Source organism: Gavialis gangeticus, unplaced genomic scaffold, assembly GCF_001723915.1.
Source record: "Gavialis gangeticus isolate Ggan-Ray unplaced genomic scaffold, GavGan_comp1, whole genome shotgun sequence".
NCBI lineage: Eukaryota > Metazoa > Chordata > Crocodylia > Gavialidae > Gavialis > Gavialis gangeticus.
Genome location: NW_017729026.1, coordinates 10,272,086 through 10,297,067, shown reverse-complemented (window position 1 = coordinate 10,297,067; position 24,982 = coordinate 10,272,086). Strand labels below are relative to the sequence as shown.

The 24,982-nt window shown below is 39.6% G+C and overlaps 1 protein-coding gene across 2 annotated transcripts in view; it reads left to right on the top strand.

Moving 5' to 3' along the window:
• LOC109299539 (kinesin-like protein KIF15) overlaps positions 1-24,982 on the top strand; it is a 38,000-nt gene that overhangs the window by 8,672 nt on the left and 4,346 nt on the right. Inside the window, exons 1-8 of one of the 2 annotated variants that reach the window (XM_019520017.1) lie at positions 31-2,129; positions 2,617-2,707; positions 2,882-2,960; positions 7,885-7,999; positions 16,099-16,283; positions 17,116-17,270; positions 19,872-20,034; positions 22,175-22,333. In XM_019520017.1, the coding sequence (XP_019375562.1) occupies positions 2,619-2,707; positions 2,882-2,960; positions 7,885-7,999; positions 16,099-16,283; positions 17,116-17,270; positions 19,872-20,034; positions 22,175-22,333 (945 nt within the window). In that variant the 5' untranslated portion in view covers positions 31-2,129; positions 2,617-2,618. Of the gene's footprint in view, positions 1-30; positions 2,130-2,616; positions 2,708-2,881; positions 2,961-7,884; positions 8,000-16,098; positions 16,284-17,115; positions 17,271-19,871; positions 20,035-22,174; positions 22,334-24,982 lie in introns of those variants that run through there. The other variant, XM_019520018.1, reaches the window with a different exon arrangement.

Below are 24,982 nucleotides of genomic sequence, written 5' to 3'. Positions count from 1 at the left end.
TGTCCCTATAGGAATGTCATATTAATTCCTAACAGAGGTTACTTTAAGACCTGAAGCTTACTGTTTTCTATTTCTACCAAAGCATTTCATAGTGTTTATTATTTTAACTCTGGATATTTTTGTTATCCATGTCATTTTCCCATCATGTTTTGAACCTTCCTAATTTCTTGGTTTCCATACTGAGCTCAAGGGACAACTAAAGAGAGGACTGTTTCCATACTGTTTGTTGACCAATGAATTTCATGGTCTGATTACAAGTCACGTGGGAAATTATTTTCTTTCATTGTTTTGGAATTTGGCCCCTTTTATTTCACTGAATACAAGGTTCTGTTGTACAATTGCTGAACCTGTTTACACTCTTCTGCTTTGCAATGTAGGAAGAGTTAAAAATGAGCATTACATGGCTAAACACTCAACTCGTGCCAGGTGGTTAAGTAATACTTTGAAAACTAAGACACCTGTAAGTTGTTTAGTATAATTGCATATTCAGCTGTATCCATCTAGGGTTATTTGAAGTGAATGTTACAAATTGGACACTGCACTAAATCTGGATAACCCTCAGTGTATATTTTGTGTGAAAGATTGCAAATTCAAATAAATGCATGTAACACCTTTGCTTTCTTCCTGTTTTTGGAAATAGATACTTTGAGCACTTCAACATTTACTGAAAGGAGTCACAGCACTTTGTTTGCCTGGTGCCTTGTGAAGAGTGTGGATTGATTTAAATCAAAATTATTTAAATTGCCAATGTTAATTACAATTTAAATCTGCAGATAACTCACTGATTTTAGTCTTGTTCCAAATCTATATTTTTTAGTAATTTTTCAGAAGGAAGGTTAATTGTTGTTAGCTGGTACAGCAGACTAGACTCTTTGTAGTGGTAGCGAAGAGGATGAGGGTTAGCAAATTAACAAGGGGTACATATAAGCACAGCAAACAGCGGTGAAGGCCAGTTGAAGTGCTGAAACTGCTTGCTGTGGCTTTTATTTTAAAATGTATCGCCTTTCCAATTAGCTATGCTCCAGCTGAGTGGAGAAGTAGTGCCCTTTGAAGTAAAAGCCACAGAAATCAGCTGAGTAGCTTATTCTTAATTCAGCAACCTGATGCAAACTAAGCAGGTTGTAAAACATCCTTGTGTGAAAATTCCAGGTTCTGTAACAATTAAGACCCGTTGATTTGCATGTAATTGCAGTTTTGCTGTACACACATTGAAATAATAATGTTTCTTAATACACATTTTCATAGTGGAAATATTCTGTTATTTTAGAAACTGGGAGTAAACATTTTCTGTTTAATGTGATATTTTTAGGATTTGCATTAAGCTGTTTATGGCAATTAGAAAGCAATTAAAATATAGAAAGTTAACATTTTTGTTAGTTAGAACTAAATTAAATGTGCTTACATAAAAAGTTCATCAAAATGTGTTGTATTTATAACATTTTTTTAAATAAAGGAGGAATTATCAGTTATTAGTACATTGATATGATTGTTTTTGCCTGCAATGTCTTTTGAGATATTAGAGTTAGAACTCCACGCTTTGTACCTAATTTTCCTTCAGGTACTGGAAGGAGAAAAGAAACTGTTTTGCTTTTGCAAGTCCTAATTAGTGTCTCAAATTTAAATGAATTCGTTTTTGAACTGAACTAGCTAAGTAAACTGAAATTAAGAAATTATTCTCTGCCTACCTGCAGAAGAAGCTGCTACTGTCAAAAGCAGGTTTATCACTTCACTTCAACAACCTGGTTCCAGAAATGTAGCCAGTCACCTCCCCAGTTGATCTTTATAGATGCAGCAACAAATGTCCTGATTGAATATTATTTTTTATTTATTTTTAATTATGTCAATAGATTATACTAAGTTTCAGCCTTAATATAGGTCATAATTTCAAATTAAATCATAAATTTGATTATTTTGTTATGCCTATATTAAATACATTTAAATGGAAGGAGAGGGAAAAGAGGCTGGAAGGAGCACTGAAAATGAGCTAGAGGACAGATAAATTAAAGCAGAATTTTGGTTATTGATGAGATTGTTGGGTTTTAAATACAGGAGCAAAGGAAAAGAATTACAGAGCAGAAGGGTGATGATAACCTTGTTATGAAAGATGAGAACCATCAGACTTTAGAAAGGTGAGGAGAAGAACTATTTTTATTTTCATTTCTTGCTGGCATAATGCACTGGCTTTTGGCTTACACACATCTCCTAACCTGGTCAGTATGTATCCCACCATCCTGATTATTGAGAAGTAGGATCTGGTCATTCTTTCTGCCCTATTGCAATTTTGAAATCTATTTATATTTCCGAGCTAGACACACAGTCTTCACATGCAAAAATAATGCTCCTTAGGGTCTCTTTTTTCTTGTGTATAGGTATTTTCCTGAAAAACTGATTAGGAAGTCATCTTGTTCTTAACATTGCCATTAAAGTATAGCAATAGTAACCAAGTTTCCTTTTGGCAAGTACACATTACAGCGTATTGAATAAGACCAAAGAAAATGTACTAAGATGTTTAGAAGTAGTAGAATAAAGACAGAAGTGTACAGATAAATAATTGTGAGTACAGTAGTAAAAACTGATACTTAAAAAGTACATATAGTTTATCTTAATCGTTTCTAGCTATGGATAGTACAACTTCAAGTATAGAATCTGAATACATTAAGAACCTCCAGCAGCAGATCTACTTCCTTGAACTGGAAGCCAGTTTTCTATATCTTTCATGGTTCCATTTATATTTTCACCTAAAATGATCTAGAAAGATACCCAAAAGAAAACTTCCACTGAAAAATCATGTAAGTAGAGAAAAATGTTTAGTGTTATGATTTTGATTTAGTTACTTATGCAGATTGTTTTTAATCATATATGACCTTAACTTCTTCATCACTCGGAGACAAACTAAAAAAACTACAGATCTTCAACCCCTCATCGTTTCTGAAACTAAGCATGTGTTTAAAAAAATCCAGGTAATATATTTTTTTCCATATTCTAGCACAAAAACTTCATAGTTTACTTCTGTTCTAGCAAATATTCTATCTTTTTAATGCTGATAGAGGGGTTTCTTAGAAAACTAAATTAGAAAAATATTAAAGGTATCTTGTCAAATTCAAACAACTTAAAATAATTTCAAGCTATTGCACTTTCTCTAAAACTTCTTTAGTTCCGTGATTTTACAATCACATTTTTTGAAGTTTTCCTTAGTTCTGTTTTAGAGTCACTTAACAGAAGGGGAAACTGAATGAATGAACAGCTGATCCTCGGCCGGACTCAAAAGGTGAAGACCCACTTAATCTAGCCAGCAGAGTTGATGGCTGTAGCCAATGGCAAACAATTGAATATGTGTAATATAATGGCTCATGTTGCAGCGGGCCATCTTTGACTTGCTGACCGAAATGACCAGGAACTATTGTCACATGGGGCAGCCTTTAGCTTGGGTCCAGAGCAAGATTCCAACTCTCACTTCTGGAGCTGCAACAAGACTCTAAGTATTCTGCCTATGTTCTAAATTTCTAAATTTGCTTAAAATAAACCACATGCATGAAGATTTGCAGGATCATTGCCTATAACAATACTGTCATATGCATACACAGAGGAAATATTTTTTCTTAAAGTGTTTCAAATAAAGTGAACCTAGATATTGCTTATGAATATAATGGACAATGAGTTTCATAGTGTGGTGATTGTACTTTGTTTTAAAAGGATACTGTCAATTATTTTCCAGGGTTTTTAAATTTGGGGCAAATGATAATAATTTAATATCAGGTTGGATAAGTAATCTAACAGAATCAGACCAGAGTAAGTAACCAAAATAAATTAATCAGCATAGTAATAGCAGAGCAACTATTCTGCTATAGCTATATTAATATAATTTATTCTATATGGGCACTATATTCTGGAATAAATACAACTTCATTTTAGAAAAAAATCATAAATATCTTAATATTTTGGTAAACAGTGTCCACATGCAGGTGTTACGTCCATATAACGATTGTAGAATAATCATATTTCTGTAACTACACCAGTCAATTTCCATGAATAGACAAACCCAAAAATTGTTTTAGAGAAGAGAGGAACTATGTAGTTGCCTAAATCATTTGGTTATTTTTGCTTGCTTTTGGAAAAGTCCATTTTTCCATAGCCTCAGTATATTTCTCTATAGCTAAATATGGAAAAAATGCTTCTGTTCAGTTTGGTTATGTTGGCAAAGATATGAAACCTTTAGGAGACCTAATACCTCATTTTGCTAAATCTGGAATATACATGCCTAAATACTTTATTGACAGACCACCACACCAGAAAAAGGAAATGATCAAGTGAGTTGAGAGGTGACATTAGATTTATTGTGTGTTAGTGGCTACATCATGTTTAGGTACTATTGTACGGTGTGCTCTGGTGTTACCAGGCACTTAATGAATTTGTGTAGGAGTTAACTAAAATTAATAACAAACTAGGTTAAGAAGCAGCACATCAAACATTTGTTGTTATTAATCAAATGAAGGAATTTTTATGAGATGTTCTGTATATAATCAAAAGAGAAAAATGTACCCATTGACTGAATAAGGATATTGTGTTCTTTGCTCATGAACTGGAAAATTAAGTCACAGCTAGACATAATCTGTATTCAGTTCAGAAATATATTGAAGTTCAAAAGTGACTCTGTGACCTCCCTAGGAGTTGGCAGGTCTGAGGCACTTTTAAAAATCTGGCCACATAGTTAGAAACTTTAAGTTCTTATTTTTTAAAATTGTAACTGAAAGTAACATTTTTGTTGAGGAGGGAGTCTTTTTAAAACACTAGAAAATTACACCCTTGAAACATATTTACATAACTGGCCCATAAAGGGTCATGTCGCACATTACACTCAAGAAGTGTTAATTTCACTTAAAACATGAACACCCACACATGCATGCAAGCAGTAAAACACATGCAAAGTGCAATTTCATCATAGCAAATTAATGACTTTTTGTGAGAGGAGTGTCTTCAAATCATATTAAGCAACATGTGTGTAGCTGTTGTAGGACTGTTCCACAGAAATAATATGAGTTCAAGATTCCAGTGCAGTGTTGGGGGCTGTGACACTCAGTTAGCTGAATAAGTAACTAAATGGATCTACCAGCAGGAGCAGAGCCCTCTCCCAGACTTGGCTCCCTATGCCTCCCTCCACCCATTGCCAGCAGAGTAACTAAATGGATTCTCTAGCCTCAACTTAAAAAAAATTCCAGCTGTGTATTTGCATACAGCACAGGGTTTCTCAATCAGAGGGTGATATATCCCCGGCTGATTGTCAGTCCCAGCCAATTCTCATTGCACTGGAGCCAGCTGAAGAGCTCAAGTGACAAAGAGTTAGCTCACCCTGCAGATACAGTGACACGTGTGGAACCAGTGTCAGGAGCGGCACCCTCTTCTGGGCTTGGCTCTCCATGCCTCCCTTCTGCTACAAGCAGTAGAGACCCAGCTCATGCCTGAATGCCAGGAGGAAGCACTCCCAGATCGGGGAGTGCTGGGCATGAAATAAAAAGGATGTGGGCTCCACATGTGGGGGCTGCATCCTCAAGGACAGAAGTGCGAACTGAGGTGCCTGGTGCTGGGGCCAGTTTTGTGGGGTGGAGGTGGGGGGACATAGCTGCCTCCAATGCCACCCACAACTGGTTGAGATCATTGTAAGTTTTACCATGCATCTGTGAAGAACATGTTATAACTTTTAACAGGATGTAATAATGCTTACTAAGATCTAACTAAAATACATACCAAGTATTCTATGCAGCAAAGACCAAAGTTTCAGCAAGGTATATTTTAAATAGATTTTAGCTACATGCACAATGTTCATTTTACTATACATTAAGTGCCAGGGTTTGAGGCTGAGACTTTCTCATTTTTTCTGGGTTGTACACTGCAAAATACATTGTTGGTAATAAAAAAAAAAATGTGAGCGGGGAGGGAGAGATGTATAGTAAGAGAGAACTTAGGGGCATCAGTTTCCTTAAAATGGAAAATATTGGTTTTAGGGTTCACTGTATAACTGAAATTGCTCCCCACTTACGAATTAGACCCCACCAAAAGTTTGTGCCCCACCTGGTAGCCATCATCAAGAATGATAACAATCTTCCTAAAAAATTCATGGCACATTTCATTCAACAGCTGGAAATTTGGGGGGAAACCAAAAAAAAAAAGAAGAAATTATCTGCTGCAGACTACTTGAAAAATTTCGTAATTATTCCCTATATATCATCATATTCTAAAATGCTTTGGAGCTACTGAGAAAAAGTGCCATTTAGTTTTGTGGGAACGAAGCTAATGGTGGAATTACAAAGACCTATGATAAAGTAATCTGCAAGGCATTGAAACATACACTCAAACCAAGCAAAAAAATCTCCCTCAGTTTTACATGTTAACGAAGTTAATTCAGCTTCCAAATATGACACAGTAACTTTTCAGAGGACAATTTATTGTGAAGTACTTAATTTTTTACAGAAGATTTTTTTATTAAATGGTCCCTCTTAAACATGTCTGGCTTGATTTCCTTGCATGTCTCAGTTCCTCTAAATGGATAAACAAAATTCCCACAAATTTCACACTTACTACCTACATATGGTCCGATAACATTTTTAATATTTAAAATTACTTATTAAGAGCCGTTCACTAATTTGAAGTAATGGTTCTGAACACTACCAAGATAGCCAATGGAATTGATATTTCTAAGTTATTTCCTTTCTTTGATGCTAGTAGCCTAACACTCAGATTTGCCACACACGGCTCTACACATATTGTTTGTGTGTGTTTGGAGCCCTGTAGGCAGTCAAAGAAATAGAGGTAGGTACTGTGGAGAAGGGGAGTAGATATATGTGGTTTTTGTGGAGAATGGAGTTTTGCCAGGATGTGTAAGGTCATGGAAGAAAAAGGACTGTATGCAGTGGTGGCACAGCTAGAGTGGCTAGCATTGCAGTGTTTCTGTGCCAGGATATTGGCACGTCATGGCCTTGCTACAGCTCTAAAAGCCAAAGCAATAATTCTATCCACAGCTTTTGGTGCACCAGTATCTCAGCATAGATGCACTGGGTCTCTCCTCCTCTGACCCTAGGCCCTCAAACTACCTCTGAAAAAGCCAACATCCCTTGTTACTCCCACCATCTCCATTTGAATTTGGCTGTAAGTAAACATCAGTTTAAATTTGCCACCCTAAGGAACATCCAATGCTTTGTTGATGACATTTGATACAGTAAATCCAAAAAGAGGATTGCTTTTTTTTTTAATGGGAAACAAACTCTTCTGTTATTTACTGGCCAGCCAATACAATTAATTGGGTGGCTGGCCAGTATTTTTTAGACTTCTTTGCTAAAATGTTATTTTAAAATGATTATTTTTTTTAGATAACTAATGTAGCTAGGTAAATTGCCATCTTTGCTTATTTTTTATGCCTATTAACGAAACATTTAAAATACTTTTGTCAAAACTTCCTTGTAAGTGCTACAACAAATGAGACCAACATTTTACATTCTTCAGAGTTTTAACGTGCCTGAGCTTACCACATTCAGTATGCAGTAAGTGTCTTAATGTACACAATATAGAATATGAACAGACACTAAGGGAAGATTTACTAAAGCATTTAAGTGCATAACTTCCACGTGAAATTAATGGGATTAATGGACTGACTGACTCCAGGAAAAACTGGAGTAAGGTACATTATCAAGACCTTTATGAATCTTGGCTTAAATATACAATTTGTATCTGAATATATTTGTTAATATGCAGGTATTTTTAAATGTGTATTTTTGAGCTGAGAGGCAAAAGGCAATAGTAGATAAGACTACATTTACAGAAATGATTTTTAATAACTAGGTGACTGAGCAGATGATTTTTCACCACAAAAAATGTTTAATACTTTTTTGACAGGAATTACAGACTCAAGCTGATGGCCTCCACTTGGAACTAAAGCAAAAGGAAAGCAGTTTGAATATGCTGCAAGCAGACAGAGAGCGAATTAATAACCATATCAATGTTGCAAATGGTAATTATTTAGGAACATGGGTTTGGAAAGAACCATGCTCCACTCTAGAGAGAAAAGTGAAAACCCCCACAGTTTTTACTAGTCTAATCTAGAGGAAAAGTTCCTTCTTGACCATAGATTTGGGGACTAGTATGACCCTGAACAGAAGAGCAAGACCCTACCACACTACAAAGAGTAACCCAACCTAAAGAATGCATATACACAATTCCACATGTGATTATAGGGCCACAACTGCCTGTCGTGTTATGTTATCGCTTCCATAAATTGATCCCGTTTAATCTGTAAATGATTCAATGAATTTATACCCTACTATTTGGCTTGAACAACCATTCCAACCAAAACTTCACCCCTCCAACATAAATCTTTTAAGTTCTGATCTAAATTTACCTATATCCAGTATGTAACTATTTGATTGTGTCCTGATGTTGTTTTTCAGCCTACAATCTCTTTTCTTTCCCTAACAGTCTCTCCAATAATGTACTTGTAAGGTGTAATAATATGAGGATATAGTTAACATGCATTTATACTTCTAAACTTCATTCTGTTTCTAATGCTTCATCCACAAAATTATTAACATTTTTCATGTCACCTCAGATTCAGATTTTATGAGGAAACAACTAGTTTTAGTACTAAGGCTGATAACAAAATGTTAAACAAGATACGTCGTAAGGCTGACCTCTGAGAAACATCACTGGCAACTACTCTCCAGCCAGAAAATTCTCCAGTCAGCATAACCTGCTCTAGTTTCTCTTTGAGCCAGCTCTGTATCCACTTCATGATTGTATCACTGATCCTCATCTATTCTACTTTGGACAATAATTTCCCAGGAAGTACAGTATCAAAAGCTTTCCTTAAAGCTAGACAAATTAAGTCTACTGCATTGCCCTTATCCATGATTTTATCATGGGAGAATATTAAATTGTCTAACATGATTGTCCTCAGATAAACTTGCATTTCTGATGTTTTCTATTTGCAGTCGTATCTTTGACTTTTTTCCTTTGATATCGGTTCTAAGACCTTACATACTGTTTAAGTCAAAATGTCAATGCATGAATGTGCATGCACTCTCTTTATCTTTTTAACATGTTTGAGTAATGCAAACTCCAGAGAAAGGTAACTGAGATCTCAATTGCCTTAATCTCTCCAGCATGAGCAAGTGTTCTTTTCTTTGTTGCTGGGTAGTGAAAGACCATTTGACTGTAAACAGGTGTATCACTAGAGATGGTCCTGAGTGTCCTGGGTTTTGACCTAAATAAAAACAGGAGTAGAACAGCAATATAAACACATAGCCTTTCCAGGGACCATATAAGCATTCACTCTTGTGAAAGTATCTTTCGCAAGGTAGATCTTCCAGTTGACCCTTTTCTTCCAGGGGAAATTGACTGAATGCTTGTATACTTTTAATTCCTACCACGAGAAATATGATTCTCCCAGTAGAAATATAATGTTTGTATGTGGCTCCAAGCTGCATTGCTGCTCCTCTGCCAGTAGTTGGTCAACAAGGGCACACAGGTATTTACAGCAGGAAAGTGGATGTGAGTGTCTGTAGTATCCTGAGAAAAAAAGCTTTCTCCTGGGAGAAATCTGTTTACTGCTTTTGAGAGCAGCAGTTATGGTGCCAGTCCTTTACTTTTTACAAGTGTGTTGCCTCTTGATTCTCCAGTTCCTTTCTGCTTCTCAGTTAAGAGCGTATCAAGTTCCATAAATTAAGAAAGTATTTTTAGGTCACAGACACAATGGAAGACGGAACAGCCAGAATAATGTAGGGGTTAGTCATTCTGACAGACAGATCTGTCTGCTTCGCTGTCAGAGGAATGGGGCATCTGATGTGCAGCAAAACAAAGGTCCAATGATTTCCCTCTATCCACTAGTGACAGAAGACCTGAACTGGTAACCTGTCTGTGTTCAACAGCTCCTTAACTAGGAGACACTCAGGCCTTAAGAAATAGCAAATGCTTTGCTGGTCCTTTCTACAAGATGTTCTATTAGAAACAATTTTGGTGCCAGTGTTTGAATCACAGAGCTTGTGACTTCCATGCTTTTTCACATAGGACCTAGGCCTCATCCTCTTCAAATGAGTCATTCTGTGGGTTTCTTTCATAATGGATTGGAGCAGGGGTCCCACTAGTCCAATGTCTTGTCTCCAACAGTGACCAGTACCTTACTTCAGAGTGGAAGAAATCCTGCAGTAGGCAATTATTAAATAACCTGCCCACAATTAGAATATCTTCCTAAACCCCGGTAGTGGAGGATTGAGATGTATCTTGAAGGAAAAGGGTTTGTGCTGTAGCCCAAGTCTTTGTTTTATTTTATTTTCTATTTTGTTATTCCTGCTCTTGGTTTTCTTAAATATTTGAATGCTGCTAAGGTTTTTCTCTCAATTATATCCTGTAACAATGAATCCCAAAGTCAACTGTGAACTATATGAAATGTTTTCTTTACTCTATTATAAAGTTTCACCTTTTCTCTAAGAAGATTCTGGAAGTTTTCAGGATTCAAGAAGGACTTATCTATATAGTGGCTGAGGCGAGTTCTCCAGAGAACAAAACTGAGCACATCCCACAGATCTAAATCTGCAAGCATATTCCAAACCTAGAATTTTACCAGGGAGACTGCTCCAGGTTTATCCCTGGTGCCAGCTCTGAAGAGCTCTATCTTTGGCAGGCCTGAGAGAAGCTGCTGTGGATAATCCCAGAGCGGTTGAAATTCTCAGTCCTAGGAGTGTATCTATACTCAGATTGTGGGGCCAGGTCATAGACAGTTTTTCTCATGTGCTGATTTGGATACAGTCCAGGAAACCCCTCAAGATTAAACAAATTGATCTGGGATCAATTTGATGTCAGAGGCTAGAGACAGACATTCAGAAAGCCAGAGCCTGAATTGATTCAGTCTTTGCAGGTTAGTCTAACCTGTCTAGATTGAACCAATTTGCAAGTGAATAGACATTCACTTTTGGCTCTGGAAATGCAGGCACATGCCTGCAGTGGCCCAGGCTAGAAGCTGGGAGGTGCTAGAGTGAGCCCTCAGCTGGAGGGAAACTAAGCTGAGGGAAGGGGCACAGCCAGGTTTGGGCAGGCCTGAGTATGATTGGGGAGGGGTTTAAACCCCCACCTTTACCTGTAGGGACCCCAGCTGGGGTCTGCTTGGAGGAGGAAGGGGGAAGCAGCCCCTGTCAGGGGTCCCCAGCCCCCTACACCCTGCTCACTTGCTGGCTGGTGGCAGGAGTGGGGCTGGGGCCAGACCCCAGTAGTTTGAGGGGAAGCTGGGGGGGAGGGGGGGAACGTGGGCATCAATAGGCTCCGCTCATGCACCTGGAGCCATGCACCCAGGGCCGCCATGGCCTGATGCCAGTAACCTGAGGGGAAGATGGGGGTTTAATCCTGCAATGCAGGCAACAGCAGTGGGGGCATTGTCATGGCCCCCTGGCCTGAGTCCCTCTGAGGAGCAGCCAGATGATCATAGGGAGGGGCTGGGAAGCTGAGATGTGACGTGGATGTTGGGGGTAGGAAGCCAGGACTAGTCACAGAGCCTGACTCAATGCTGCCTCCTGTTGTGGCAGCATGGCCTAGACTGGGGTGGTCCCAGGGGGTGGCATCATTGCCTGCTGCCTCCTTCCTCCAGCCCCACATGAGGGCCGCAGTTTTCAGGCGGGCTACAGCTGCAGTGCAGCTCCTCACCCTCCCCGCCTCCCAGCGGTGGCTGCAGCAGAACAAGCTATCATGACGAATGGAGGTAAAGCACCTGTCACCCGCCACCTCTTTGTAGTGGTGCCGGGCACTCGGGGCAGGCTGCTGCAGGCCAGGGGAGTAGGCAGCAGCGGTGGAAGGCAATGGACCGCCATGGCCTGGTCCAGCTTGGGCCTGTGGCTCCGGGGCCTAAGCATGGACTGGCCTGTAGCAACCCACACCTCCCTCTCCCAGCAGTGGCAGTGGTGAAGCAAACCATCGCGGTGGGCAGAGCTAAGGCACCTGTCAGTTGGTGCCCACTTGTGGCAGCACCAGGTGCTTGGGGCAGACTACTGTGGGCCAGTTGCTGTCTACACCCTGGTCTGTAGAGCAGGCTTTGGCAGTCCATTGCCTCCTCCACCACTGCCCACTCCCTTGGCCCATAGCACCACACTCTGAGTGCCCAGTGCCGCCGTGAGCAGGTGGCAGATGACAGGTGCTTCACCTTTCCCCACTACAATAGTTCACTCAGCCGCCGCCACCACTGAAAGAGGGAGGGGGACGGGGAGCTGCATTGCAGCTGCAGCCACCTGCAAACTGCAGCCCCCACATGGGGCTGGAGGAAGGATGTGACAGGTGCTGACCCCCACCCCCTGCGGCTGCCTCAGCTCAGGCCATGCTGCTGCAGCAGGAGGCAACAGTGAGTTAGGCTCCATAACTAGCCCCGACTCCCCCCACCAGCACACCTGCAGCCAGGTCACATCCCCCCCTCCTCCGCCCCCTCCACTGCCCCCTCCTGCTCCCCAAGGCTGGCTGGCTGTTCCTCTGAGGGACTCGGCCCAGGCGCTGCAGCACAGGCCCTACCTGAGGCAATCTTCAGCGTGGGGCAGAGCCAGTCTAGTGTCAGTGCCGGCACTGCTGCTGGCCTGCAATGGGGAATTAAACCCCCACCCCTTCCCTTAGGCCATCAGTGTCTGGCCACATGAGCTTATTGGTGCCTGCACCAACCCCCCCCTGCAATGTGGGGGATTAAACCCCTGCTTCCCCCCCAGGCTACTGGGGTCTGGCCCCACCCGTGCTCCTGCCACTGGAGCAGCGAGGAGGGTGGGGGGCTGGGGATGCCTGGCAAGGGCTGCTGCCCCCTTGCCAGGCCCACCCAGCAGCACTTCATTACAGGGTTTTGAACCCCCAGCCCTTTCTCAGCCAGTTGGAGCAGTGACAGTGCTCTAGGGAGAAGGGGGCGGGGCAGGGCCAGCCCAGCCCAGGGCTGCTGGGATGCTGGAGGACTCTGATTTATCTTAAACCAGTAAGAGGTCTGAGACAAAATTTCCACAAACCGGTTTGACCTCAATAAGTTAAGTCTGATACTACATTGTACCAGGTTTATCTCAAACTGGTTTCAGCCATTTTGAAACTGGTTTATGTGCACTGTGTTTATGCTCTGTTACAGGTTTAAACCAGTTTCTGATGACTTAAACCAGTTTATATGGAACTTCTGTCCCTAGCCAGGGTGTCTACATAAGAAAAAATACCTTCTTGTAGATTTAAATGTTTTCCTTTCATACAAAATATAAATGAGTATATTGTGTATGTTAGCCATCCATTAAATAATAGGTGTATGATTGTTTGAAATATGCTATTTAGGTTTCAGATGAATCCTCATAATTCCTAAACCATTTTGTGTTTATTGTACTAAATTGTAATTAGGTTGTGCTAGGTCCGAAATATAGTTTTGTGCTGATGCCATATTACACTTTATATGTAATTGTGAAGGATTATCTACAGCTCATAAATAACTGCAAAAAATCCATTGTTAACTAAATCAGGAAGGGGTCAGATTCATTTACTAGGATTTACTAACTGGGAAGCCAGAGAGACTGAACAAAAGAAGTGACAGCTGTGGTTGACTAGGCTGCTAGAAGGCAGAGCTCAGAGATACCTGACAGGTAGGAAAGCCATAAACGCTGAGGTTTCCTGTGGAATAGAGTAGCTTTCTCAAAAACAGAAAGTATAAAATTGGATTCTGGGAAGAAAATCTTCTACTCATATCTTTCAGATTACTGTATTGAAAGACTGAAATTGACTATCTTGTTGAAATGAGAACCTCTGTTACATGATTCCCCATTTTACTTGGGCAACCCAGTTGTAAAAAAAAATAAAGCTTAATGAATTATTGCATGCATATGTTGCATTATTTTTGGTTCTGTTTTGGTTTCGGTTTCTGGTGTAAGTAGCTTGTGACTTCAGTCTCAGAGAGTTAGGCAATGGCTCGGTTAAAATGTTAATAATTTGTACTGTCTGTCTGGCTAATTAGATGTGTGTGAAGAATTTTAGATGTTCGAAGGTAATAAGTTAAGTGCTAAGATTATTAAGTCTCAGTATAATCATTAGTAAATATTTCAAGACTCATCTATGTTAGATTTCTGTGCATGATCCCTAGATGGCATATTTCAATATATAGAACTCATAATCTGTATTAGAAGATAGTGTAGTTCAGCAGAAATTTCTATCTAGTGGTTAAAGAATAATTAAAATAGTCCTGGCTGTCAGTATGTAATCTGCTCCTTGCCATGATGGGATTTAAAACATTCACCTTCTTGTAAGTTTCTGTTTAGTGAATATGAATTTATTTTACACAAAAACCATGGCCATTGCAATTTCCTCTTCTTCTGATTTGCATCCAGCTGTGGTCACAGGTGAATAATAAGGAAAAACAATCAGAAACATAAAGAGAGAAAAAGGAGTCAGAGCTGGTAAATCTGAAGCAAGTTGTAGCTACAGATATCCATTAAACTATAACTTTGTACACATTTTCAGAAAAAGTAAAAAAGATAATGTTCACGTTTAAGTATAAATGTTTTTGCAAAACAAGATTTGTATTTTTTAAATTACCAGTTTAAAATGGATATATGTTTGGCACCATCAAGTGGTAAAATAATGTACTACCACTTCAGATCAGCGGTCCGTATCTGAGGGAGCAGTAGGCAGAACAGACATAGTAGTAACACACAAGAATTATACATCTAAGGAGATTTGGGGGTTTTCAGTTTATTCAGTTCTCTTTTTCTGAGTTTTTTAAAATTAACTGAGACATAAAATTGCTGGATTTAAGCACGTGTTTAAGAGTATTTTTAGGAATATCTATTAATTTTTCAATTTTTAGGACTAATCCAGTCCAATTACCAGGAAGATTCCTGGGCATTTAGGGTGTGGTAAAAGAAGAAAACCTCTCCATCTGGCCTTGATCTGAGCTGCTCTGGATATTGGAGTCTTAAGGGCGAAATAAAACTTGTGACCTTACTGCTTGTAACTGCTATGACCCTGCTTCCACCTGTCCATCACTTCTAGTCAGCTCATGCAGAGTTAATTGATGCAACTGGGGACCAGATCTCTCAGATTCTTATTCCATTGCAATAATAATAGTATCAGTGTGATAAATATGTTGTCTCAAGAGTCTGTATTCTAAAAAGACAAAGGAAATATACAGAAGGCGGGGTGAAAGGGTAGTTTTCCCTGTTTTTATTTTCAGTAAAATAATAACCATTTGTTAGCTGGCACCTTACATGATCTTTATGAATTAGTAATATTGGCCAAGCATTCTCATGTCCAATCTTGTATTTTGTAATTTTTTTTCAGTGATTGTTGATAAGTTTAATGGAAATAATATTATAATTTGGTTTTCTTCTTCTTGATATTTTAGCATAGCAATCAGGGATTTTTTCAAACTTGGAGTATGTCTGGCAGCTATTAAGAAAATGACATTGTAGTATTATGCAAATGTAACTTTGCCCTTTCACCATCTTGACTAGAATTCATCATAATTTTCAATATAAATATATTTCAAGCTAATACATTTATTAAGGTTACTTAAAAGGGAGTATCACAGAGAATAATTTAAATATACTTATGCAGATGAATACATAAAGATTCTGATAACAAATGAAGAAGCTATGTGCTTTTCTCTCATTTTCCCTTCCATGTAACAATTTAAAATTGCTCATCTTAAAAAATGGGAACATAATTAATATTGTGCATTATTAGTGTCCATGTTCATTTTCTTCTCTGTTGGTTACAGAATAATGCTTGAACATGGGTAACTGAATGAAGAAAGTTTGTAAGAGACAATTGTAAGGAGTCAGGAAGAGCAGAAAACATACAGAGGGTGACACAGAGGAGTAAAACTATTTAATTCATAAAAAATGACTTACGCTAGGACAGTCCTCTCCTGCATTTAGAAGAGAGTCTTAATTAATTTGATCAAATAAAAAATTGACTGATATATTGGATAAAATGATACATGATTAATCTTCCTAACTGGTGTCAAAAGATTTAAAAATTTAGCAAAATCTTGACCTATTTATGTGGGAAAAAGTTGAAATTTATTAAAATCACCCCTTAATCACTTTATTACTTAATCACTTTATCACTCATTAGAACGTCATTCTAAAGAAAAGCAGGCTTTAGTAGAAGAGATCATAGAACTGAAGAAAAGGAAAGAACAGACATACAGAGAAACATCTGACAAAGAAATGGAGATACTTCATGCTAAGCAGGAGTTGGAACAGCAAGAGACCAACCTGAGTAACAGTGAACAGAAAGTCCTTGCGATACAGTCAAAGGTATGGTATCTAGTGTTCACTGATGAATAATCAGCACCTTTTGTGAGGACTGAATTTTATCTGAGGCAGGAATAGAAATCAGTGTTATATTTACTATCACTGACATAGTAGGTGGAATTCAGTGGATTAGAAAACAACATTTTTATTATCATCATAACTTTTATCTTATATTTCTGTTGAGCTATTTGTAAGTAAAATCTTCTTATAATGGGTAGACAAATAAGAATAAGAGACAAAAAAGAAGGCAAATACAGATTATTAATACAAGCATTTCTATCATCACTAATCCTCATTTACAGTTACCGCATAAACTGCAGTCAAACAAGTGCTTATACACATTAACAGTCCAAATAGCCCTGCTGATTTCAATAAGACTGCTCATGCTTAAAATTACTGGTATGTTTAAGTGTCTGCAGATCACAACTGCCCCTTTCATATTATTTTGCTGTTTTTTCAGGATTCAGGTATATGGTTACTTCAGATAAACAGTTTCTCATTTTTCAAATACTTCTATTAGATGTAGTAAACTCAATTCCCAACCATATACTTAGGATTATATTTAGATCTTTTGCCACCAAAAGTATGGTCTCCTACCACTTGAGCTTTATGTATCTAGTCTTGTTTCAAATATAAATACGATAAGCCCAACGTATATTCAGAATACTAGCCAGTTTAACAGTAGCCGAGTTAGTTTGAACCAGATTAATTATTGGAACTGTTTTGTTGGTTGATGTATATTTTACTGTGTATTTTAAAAATAAACAATATATGCCATGATTTCAGTTTTCATTCTGTGGCAATTTTGTTTCCTTTTATGCATCTGGACACCAAGTTGAAGCAGCGGTCAGAGCAGCAGAAGGCAGTGGAGGTGCGGCTTTCTGAAAAGAGAATGGAACTTTTGAAATTGCAAACTGCAGTGCGTGAAATGGAGGACAAAATATTTAAAAAAACAGCAGTTATACAAGACCAGATCACATGTAATATTAGGTATTAGCTAAGTTATTTGGAAGGTTTTGAGAGAATAGTTGGGATTTGGCTTTTACTAACTTCGGCTTCGGTTTACCAGTTTCACTTTTCATTATGGTTGAATTCACTTTAAGTTGGCATTCATTTTTTTTGTAACAGATCCCATGGAATCATAAGGGGTTGATGTCAGTTCTTGCCCATTTGCCAAAAGATATTACACTCCTTTGGTTTTCCAGGAGAAAGACAAAAGACAAGGAGAAAATAGAAGCCTGCCTTTCCTTAACAGTGGCAGTCCCTTCAGTGAGACTGATTAATGCAAATAGGGCAATGTAGGAGAGCTTGTACTACAGCTTTCTTTATACAGTCTAATAGACAGACCTTAGTCACCATGGTTAACAATTTGGCATTCTTCAGGAGCTTTCTTCCTTTAAAAAAGACAATACTTTTGAAAAAGTGGAAAATATTTTTAAAGGATTCTATCATTTGGTTGATCAAATCTTTTATTCAAGGCTACAAAGCTACCCGTATATGATGGGTTTAATATTGTCATACAGTATTACACTTCTGAAAGAGAAGATCTCAAATGTAAAATACCACAAGAAACCAAAATACTAGAATAAGTTTTATTCTTTAAGTAAAGGATGTTTTAGGTGTTTGCCTTCATTTAGAATTATAATACACAAAATAGCTTATGTAATACAAAATATGTTTGAAGGGGTTTTTTGCCACTTAGTTGATAAAGAATTCTGTTGTATTTGTAGCAGCCTATGCAGTAGTCTGGTATGGGAACCTTCGGGCTACCAGCCATGTGGCTAGGACATATTCTTCTACCTTCTCTCTGATTCAGCCCCACTGCCCTTCAGGGATGCTGGAGCTAAACCCCTCAGTGTGCAGTATGCGTAACATGAAAGCAATACCATTGTGTGAATAGGAGCAGCCCTCTATCAGCATCAGATGTGATTACAAAAGGAAATCACTGTGGGGAGCAATATTTCCCAACATTGGAGATATGAGCCATTTAATATGTTTAGATATGCAGATCAGCATCTTCTAAATGAATTGAATCCAAACAGCTCCAGGCCAGCTTGTTTTGTCCCATGTATGGTGCAAACCAACCTTTTTGTTGTCTAGAATGTGACGCAGCTCCAGAGTGCTGAGTTCTGATTTTTACATCCTGGACAGTCAGCTCTTGTCATGGCTAAGGGCTTCGGTTTGGTTGTGTTCAAATGCTGCAGGGATCATATTTCTTCACTGCAGGTCTCTCTTCTCTGTTCTCTTTCTTATCACAAAGCAAACTTCAGACAGAAAGAATAGGATCCCTGCTAGTCCCAGCAGTGCATCACAGCTGACTGGCCCATGGCCAACCTAGCATGTTATAGCCAATTCCCTGTTTTTGTTCTGGATGACCCTCCTGCACTCCAACAGGTATCAAGTTTTCTGTAACCAGCCTCTTTGCTGCCACCCCATCCCTAACTGCTCAGAGATTTCTGTAAAGGGAAAACACTGTCCACATAATTGTTTGTATTTCTAATGCCCCTCTCACTTCAGCATTTAGAACTAACTACATCTGGAGATTGAATTATTAGTGGGGACAGGACATTGTACTCTCAGATCTTTATGCCGTGTTACCAGCAGAAGAACAGCCATAACTCATATACCTCTGAGACTGACCAGAAAGAAGTTGATACAGCTTAACATGAAACAAATCCCACTTATACTACTAAAACAAATAGAAGGATCAGGAGGGGAGGAGTGAACTTTTTGCTCTGAATTGCATAGTTCAGTGCTTGAGAGAATAAGCAGGAAGGGCAGAAAGCTACGCATGTGCCTAGGATGCAAGTAGTAGAGGGAAAATACAATGTACACTCCAGCTGCTTTTTGTTTTTCTGGTGTTAGGCAACAGTTGCTTAACTGTCTGCTATACCCTTGCTGCTCTACACCAGTTGAGGTTCATAAAGTAGTAAGATCTGGCCCTAAAATATTGAATCAAAATGATTTTTAAGATTGATGCTACAAATATACGCATCTTCACATTTTTAGAACTTTCACACGGTAGCATGCTCTTTGGGTTTCTTATATATGGTCTATATCTGTAATAATTTTCAATTTTTTTAATAATTTAAAATACTTCTATAACTCTAGTGTCCTAGGAGTTTTTAAATGATGTCATATATATTTATAATATTTGAGTCTTGCTGATTTCCTTGATCTCTGTGTTTTGAGAGAAAAAGAATGTATGCGTGTATGTGCATTATGAAGTAATTCTCCATTGTTACCACAGGGTACCTCCTACGAGCAAGATGTGCCTTGCTAGTGAGTCAACCTTGTTTTTAGAATTTATTCTTATTTAATAGGCATAGATAGATTTTGATCATAGAACTCAACAAGTTCATTTGGTTTTTTGACAGAGGTTGCATATACTATTTATGAAAAATGCTGGATTTTGATTAAATTATTCAGAGCATTTGAGAAAGCTGCATGAAATGTCCTAACTTTAAGATCTGACCAGTTTTTTATAATATTGTAATGTGCATAATTTTTAAAAAGCATATGGCTTGTTAGTAATGCTCAGATGGAATTTAAAAATAATAATAATAAGCCTTTCTCTCTCTCTTTGATTAGAGGTGAGATAAGTTTTCTTCATCAGCAAGTGCGAGAGAGAGAGCTACTGGCAGAGCAGGATCGTTTTTTAAGAAACAAAATGATGGGCGATTATGCATCCCTGACCAAAGAAAATACTATGCTGAGATCCCAGCTCTTGGAGCTAAAAAAGCAACTGGACATAGTAAGGATAGGATACGGAAAGAGCAATACATCTTAAATAAAATTAAAATTTAAGAGAGAAATTAAGGTTTTAATAAAATTAAGAAAGTTAAGATTTAGGAGATTACATAGACTGAACTAACCTGATGGTGCTTTTCCAATGCATTATGTTAAAAATACATATTTTTGCCATGCAGTAATGTTAAGATTTTACTAAGTTCATGTTTACTGTTTGCAACTCTGTAGGACATCTGATCCAAATTAAATGGTATCTGTAAACTTCTGAAGGTAAATAAGAAATGGCCAGTTAAATTTTTTCTTCCATTCTATTTCTGGAAGGACAAAACGTTCATTGTTTTGAAATGCAGGCACATAATTATGCAATTCCCTCATTTTTATTTAAATATTCAGACTCTTGTTGAATCTTCCTGATACTTCGGGTTGGTATCTTTTTTGCACTTTAATGATGATAGCAGATCAGAATATTTGAATATCAGAGTCTGTTGATGTGCATCCTTGGCATCATCATTCATAGAGGCACAAATGTCATTGCAACCACAATTGTCTCTAAGTTGCCCATGACAGTAAAAGTGCATGTCTGTGTCTGCATAGTGCCCTTCAGTACATTTTCCAAACCTAGCCTTTCATGGCTGAATAGAATTGATTCCCCTTTTTCATATTTATTTTTTTCTTTAAATATATTGTTTTGTTTGAAAACATATTTTTTCCTGAATGTTTTGAACCACAGCTGCCTAAAATGAAGAATTCAAAGTCTTTAAACATGATGCTGATTTCAGATTTTGGTTTGGCATTGAAGGCTCTAGGTTAAGAGGCACTCAGACTATGTAAGTGTTCTTAAATGTGGTCACAGACTAAAGACATTGTTTAGTTTTATAGGATAACTCCAACTACTCAACTTCCAGTAGCTAGAAGAGCCAAGTTCTAGCAGATTTTTTCAGCAAACAGTCTGTTTCCAGTCACAAATGGTGTCTTCAGACCAATAAGTGAACAGTATGGACGCCCCATTATAAATGTGTTCACCACCAAAAAGAACGCACAGTAGTTCTAATTGGTTTGATTTAGTTATTTTGGTCCAGTGGGGCCAGAGTCCAAAACATTTTTGTGTACCATGAGATTAGGCTTACATCTAATACACAGAGTGATATAGGAAGCTGAAAAGGGACTTTTGATCTTGATAGCTCCTTTTTGACCAAGGGCATTCTGAATTAACAGATCTCTAACAAAAGTCATTTTGACCTGCTATGCACCTGCTGACTAGTATCACAACACAATCTGTACCTTATACACAGGGCAGATGGCTGACTGGTTGAGTTCCATTGATAGGCTGTTCTTTCCAGTAACAAGAAATCACACTGCAAAATAAACCTTATTCCTCAGGATTTTCAGTTTGGGTAGTTAACCACAACCTTGATCAGTTGGGTGTTCCTGTTCCCCAAATCCTTAATTTCTATTCAGGATCTAAAGCTTCCAGGACTGTTACTTAATTCAGCTGAAGTCAAACTTTCCTTCAAGATGGATTTTTTTTGTCTTTTTTTTCCATAACCCTATCCTTCTCCAGAGTGAGGAAACTTCATGGTTACCTTTTTCTTGAAGAAGATAAAGCTGTTTAGATAATCCTGTCTTTTCCTTGATGTTTTTACTGTGTCTAATAGATGAGACATCTCTTCCTGGAGAATATTTAAATGAATTATTGCATGTATATCAATAATGTATTGTATAGCTGATACATTTGTTTCTCCAAATACTAAAGCTCATTGACCTAGAGCCCAGAATTCTTCATTTGCTTAGTTAGTGGACTACCCAATCCAACGTGAAGATGGGGTGCTGCTTGCAAACAACTAATAGAGTAGTCCCTAGCCCCTGTCACTACCAATGGGAGATTAGCTTATTTTTTATTAGGTATTAAAATGGATTAGAAGTATTTATTTGAAGTGTTTTCTTTTATCAGTTTTTTTGCAAGAGGGTTTGTTGTTTAAGTCTTCATGGAAGTTCATTGTCTTGGCGTTGATCCTTAGCATAGCGCATTTCATTGTGGACATGTGCATATTCTATCCACAACTGAAAGATACTAAGCTTTTGAGAATGAACTAATTGTGTTTTATTAGATTTTAGTGAAGCTATGTTTTTACAATGCATTTCAGGAGAGAGCTCTCAGGGAAGAGAGCTATACATCACATTCTTCCAGCATTACTCAGCTTCTAACCATGAAGGAGCATGAAGAGGATCTACAGCATAAGATCAAGAGACACCAAGAGCTTTTGATGCAAGAAAAGAACAACTTCCAAGACCTTATGAAAAAGGTAGTCTGTAACTAAACTGACTTTCTAAATGCATCTGCGTTATTCGAAGATGAGGGATCTGATTCTTACCTGTAAAATTCTTTTTTTAAGAAGTATGTGGTGGAGCACCAGTGGGATGCTCACCACTTGGGGATGTGGCAAGTTCTGGGGGAGCTTGGTGACTGAGCAGCGGGGAGAACCCTCCCCAGGAACCATATTAAGGGGGAAGGTGGGTGTCAGGGCACTCGGGGTGCTCTGCCACTATAAGAACTGGGGCAGGCAGCAGACAGGTGAGTGGCCATCTTAAGCCTCAGGCCAGCAGGGCTGGAGGCAGCAGTTGCTGCCTGGCACTGAGGAACGCACCTCTCCCAGTGGAGCTGCTGTTCCATAGACAGTATAAAGGTAAGGGCAGGAGCTATGAGGTGTGTTGGAGGTTCCTAGTCCTGAGCATGACCTACAACTGCACGCTGCCAAGATAGGGAGGCCTGGTGGTCCTGCCTGTGGCGGTGCAGGGCCATCAAATGCCAGGTGCGAGGACAATCACAGTGAAAGGCAGGTCGGGGCGCTTTAATAACCTCTGCTCCCACCATCTGGTGGGTTACTACTGATATCAGAGGGAGCTGGTCCAGGTATGTCCATGTGGGACACCTGAGCCTGATAGGGCACAAGGCCCAAAGTGGGTAGTGGGACCAGGCATGGCTATGGCCACCTGAGCCTGTGTGGGATGTATGACCCTGGAGAGTGAGCGGTGTGGGCCAAGCACACCGAAGAGCAGCATCTGAGCCTGCAGGGGTGTTCAACACCAGGCCCCAGAGAAGCGGGTGGAGGATGTGCTTCAGTGGAGGCAGAGGTGCAGAGTGGGGTGCAAAAGGGTACCTGAAGGCCTGCATGAGAGGGGCCGTGGTGAGGCTCTGGAGAGAGGAGCGAGTAGAGAGAGGTAGTTGGGGGGCCCTGCAAGTAAGGGGCCTGAGCTGAGATAAGGCCCTGCAAGAAAGGGGCATGAGTTGGGTCCTTGTGAGTGGGGGCTAACAGGGGGCCAAATTAGGTCCAGATAAGCCTTCGGGCACCTGAGGCCAACTGGGGGGTGGCAGAGGAGGAGAGATAAACAATGGGGTGAATCATGAGAAGCTGGGTGACTGACCTAGCGAGAGACCAGTCAGACCAGTGTTTTGCGAACTGCCCAGAGCTTATTCAGATGAGGGTGGTGGGAGATGCTCAAAAGGCTGTGCGCTTGTTGGCCATGGAGGGAAGGGAACCAAGCCTGAGGACCCTCTGGGTGAGGGCAGGGTGAGTGTGGCTCCAGGGAAAGGGAGGTGGTTTGAGTGAGGCCTAGCAAGGTAGTATGAAAGAGACAGGGTGAGAGCTGGTGGAGTGAGAGAGGCCTCAGTGAGAGGGTGGTGGAACGAGTGTGGCTCATGATAGGGCAGAACGCAAGAGGCCTAAGTTGGTGCTGAGCTGGACCTGGCCTCAGGCCAGAGCAAAGCACAGCTGTTAGAAACATCTACAAGGCTTGGGATGCAGTACAGGGACGGTTGGAGCTGCATAGATAGGCCCAAGAGAACAGGGCGTTCAGTGGGTAGCCCCCTGCCTAATTAAGACCTTAATTATTTAACAACAAGGCATGGCAGGTGAGATAGGTGGGTGGCATGCCCAGAGGCAGTGAAAGACCAGCACTGTGGCTAGTTGGGGACCTCCCACATTGCAACAAAGTTGCATTAACAAAGTTGTGTTAAGAAGATTATTTTCATTTACTTCAAAAGCTCATAGTGGTCTGTTTATCTTATTGAAGACAGACTCTGTTGTAATTTCTTTTTCAGTATGTGGAACTGCTGACCATGAATCAGAAATGTGCTGGTGTTTTCAATTTGGTGTAATTTTATTTACTGTTCAGTGGTCATGGACCTCTAGACCACATTCTCTCTTTTACAGTCAAAGGTTTTCCCATTGGAGTACTCTCTTTCTGCCTTTCTCTGTTGTTCTGGGATCATCAAGTAGCATCACTGTTTCCTGTTTTCCTTTAACCCCTACTCTCATTGTACTGACCTTGTCGGGGCAGAATATGTAGACTCCAAGAGAGATACTACCAGTGGTTTTGTTTTGCTGTTCAGACAGTTTAGTGCCGTGCCTTGAAGTAGAAGCATTTTTTCTTGCTCTCCGAACTTTAGTTTCTTGTGTGCTAACATAATAATGCTGTAGATTACCTGACCTATGTCCCCAGCCCTCAAATAATTAATAGTATATCAAACACTCATTCGGGACCACTCCCTAAGGGCACAGTTTATTAACACAGGTATAAAATGTAGACAAAATATCTACACAATAAAGTTCTTCTGTCCATTGTAATTCCCAGGAGATTTTACTTCTTGCTGCTAAAAAGATCACACCTCTTTCTCCTCAATTCTTCAGCTTCAGGGACTACAGGAGATTCTCTCTCTCCTGCTGATCAATCTGAGCTCTCTACACAGATGGCACCCTTCACAGATGAGTCAACCAAACAGGGATTCATAGATTCATAGATTAAGGGTCGGAAGGGACCTAGTAGATCTTCTAGCCCGACCCCCCGCCAGGGCGGGAGAACAACAAAAAACCCCAAAAAGAGAAATGGGACTCAAACGAGTCCAGCCAGGTAGGCATCCAGCCTCTTCTTAAAGACCCCCAGGGTAGGGGCCA